Source organism: Penaeus japonicus, unplaced genomic scaffold (assembly GCF_977035675.1).
Source record: "Penaeus japonicus unplaced genomic scaffold, GWHDUDI00000001_assembly GWHDUDI00000039, whole genome shotgun sequence".
In the NCBI taxonomy this organism is placed as follows: Eukaryota; Metazoa; Arthropoda; class Malacostraca; order Decapoda; family Penaeidae; genus Penaeus; species Penaeus japonicus.
Window position 1 is genome coordinate 14603210 of NW_028234441.1, and position 2500 is coordinate 14605709.

General features: G+C 37.4%; 1 protein-coding gene across 1 annotated transcript in view; it reads left to right on the plus strand.

The window, feature by feature from the left end:
* LOC122246969 (uncharacterized) overlaps nucleotides 1-2500 on the plus strand; it is a 55137-nt gene that overhangs the window by 51466 nt on the left and 1171 nt on the right. Inside the window, exon 3 of the mRNA XM_043005836.2 lies at nucleotides 512-637. Coding sequence (XP_042861770.1) covers nucleotides 512-637 — 126 coding nt within the window. The remainder of the gene's footprint in view (nucleotides 1-511; nucleotides 638-2500) is intronic.

The window sequence follows — 2500 nt, forward strand, 5'->3', positions numbered from 1 at the left end:
GATGAGGAAAATCTACCTATCTATAATTCAGTTCAGTAAGCAAAATCATCAGTCCTTAGAAAAATCTATCATATCCTTAATCAATAACATAAAAGCACGACCAGGGAATCCAGATGATAATAACCCGGACAGTGTATTCTAATTTTGTTCATCCTCACGCCAATCCTGATCATTCTGAAGGATAAATCTCGAGGAACTATGCTTGCAACAATGGCAATAACAACAACAACAACATAGCAATACGAAAAATCGTATGGTGATATATTCATGTTGTTTATCTATTGATTTATCTATCTCGTTCGTTTACCTATTTAACTATTCATTTCTATCCATTTTTATTTACCTCTTTATCAACCTATTTACCTATCTTTATCTTTTATCTATCTTTATTTATCCTTATCCATACATTCATGTATGATAATCTATCTAATCTATCACTTTTCCAATATCTTTATCATCATTATTGATTAATTCATCATTTTTATTCATCTAGATTATTTCCACGTCACAGGTCAGCATGATGGACAGCCTGGTGACCGCCCTGGACGCTGAGTTGGTGGTTGCCGGAGAGACAATGACGCGGGCGTTGGGGAACAGGTGTCGCGCCGCCCACGCTGTTCTGAACGAGGTCACGAAGGTCAGTTCGATGCGGATGGGGTGGAAAGGAGGGAGAGTTTTTGTTTATATTTCTTTCGCTCTTTTTGGGAATTCTCTTTCTTTTACTTTTTCTGTCTCTCTCTCTCTCTCTTTTACTCTCTCTCTCTCTTTCTCTCTCTCTTACTCTCTCTTTCTCTCTCTCTCTCTCTCTCTCTCTCTCTCTCTCTCTCTCTTTCTCTCTCTCTCTCTCTCTTCTCTCTCTCTCTCTTCTCTCTTTCTCCACTCTCTCTCTCTCTCCTATTCTCTCTCTCTCTCTCTGTCTTTCTCTCTCTCTTCTCTCCCTTCTCTCTCTCACTACTCTCCCATCTCTCTCTCATACTTACTCACCCCCACTCTCTTTCTCTCCCTCTCCTCTTTTTCTCTCCCCCACTCTCTCTCTCCCTCCCCCTCTCTTTTCCTCTCTCCACTCTCTCTCTCCCTCTCCCTCTCCCTCCTTCCCCTCGCTCCCACACTCTCTCATTTTTCCCCTCTCTCCCACACACACACTCCCCCACAAGTTGGTATATTATTATGCATTTTTCTTCAATTTCTCATGCTTCATTTAACCACAAATGATATATTGCATTTCATACTTGTATCTCTCAGATAGTTTCTTCAGGAAAACATTTTTTGATCCACTATCTTATTTTCCTGAACATCAAACATTTTTTCCTCACCATATTTTAAAAGAAAAGGTAACATGATCCTAACACTAGAAAATATTTCAATATATCCGTTAAGTAAATGCAGATGAATAGATTGATAGATATTTGGAATAAGTCACTTACCCCTTGAATATCCCTTCATGTTACACTTAGATCGGGAACACTTAGATCTGTTCTATAGCACTCCAGGTTCGCAATCACTATTCTTCTTTTTTAAAATGAAGTCTTTTACCTACAGTCCCAATTTCAAAAGATTTTGTTTGAATATTATCTCTTGATTACGGTCTGGGGATTCGCATTAATGTTTATTTTTTCATACAACATGTTTGAATCCGCTGCCAAGAATAAACCTTAATCTTGATGTTCATTACTTTTCCTCAATTAAAGCTCAATCATTACGTTCCAGTTCTAATCTGTTCAAAATGTTATAGATGGAAAAGTTCTAGGTCCACTGCAAAAGTTTTTCTTGACATAATTCAAAGGATAGGACCGGTTTTCATGTAATTTTCTCCGATCATATCCAGAGAGAAAGTTCCTCAGTCAATATTCATCTGTCGTGTTCCAGGGACCAGTTTCCCAATTAGAGTTTCCTTGTTTTGTTACAAGGAATTACTCCAACATTACTTTTTCATACATCCTACAAACAAAGACCCTCAGAAAACCTCCTCCGTCGTGATTTAAGGACCTAATTTTTTCCCCCCTAAACACAACCTAAAGAAAATACCTCGATTAAACCTCCTCTGTTGCGTTTCGGGAACCCATTTTATCATACCTTAAAAGAAAGATCCTTTACTATTCCTCTTCTGTTGAGTTGGAGGAACCTATTTATCATATACCCTAAAAGAAAGATCCTCTACTATTCCTCTTCTGTTGAGTTACAGGAACCTATCTATCTATATATCATACCCTAAAAGAAAGATCATCAATTATACCTCTTTTGTTTAGTTGCAGGAACCTATTTATCATATATCCTAAAAGAAAGATCCTCAATTATACCTCTTCTGTTGAATTGCAGGAACCTATTTATCTATCTATCATACCCTAAAAGAAAGATCCTCAATTATACCTCTTTTGTTGAGTTGCAGGAACCTATCTATCATACCCTAAAAGAAAGATCCTCAATTATACCTCTTTTGTTGAGTTGCAGGAACCTATTTATCATATATCCTAATAGAACGATCCTCGAATAACATTCCTCT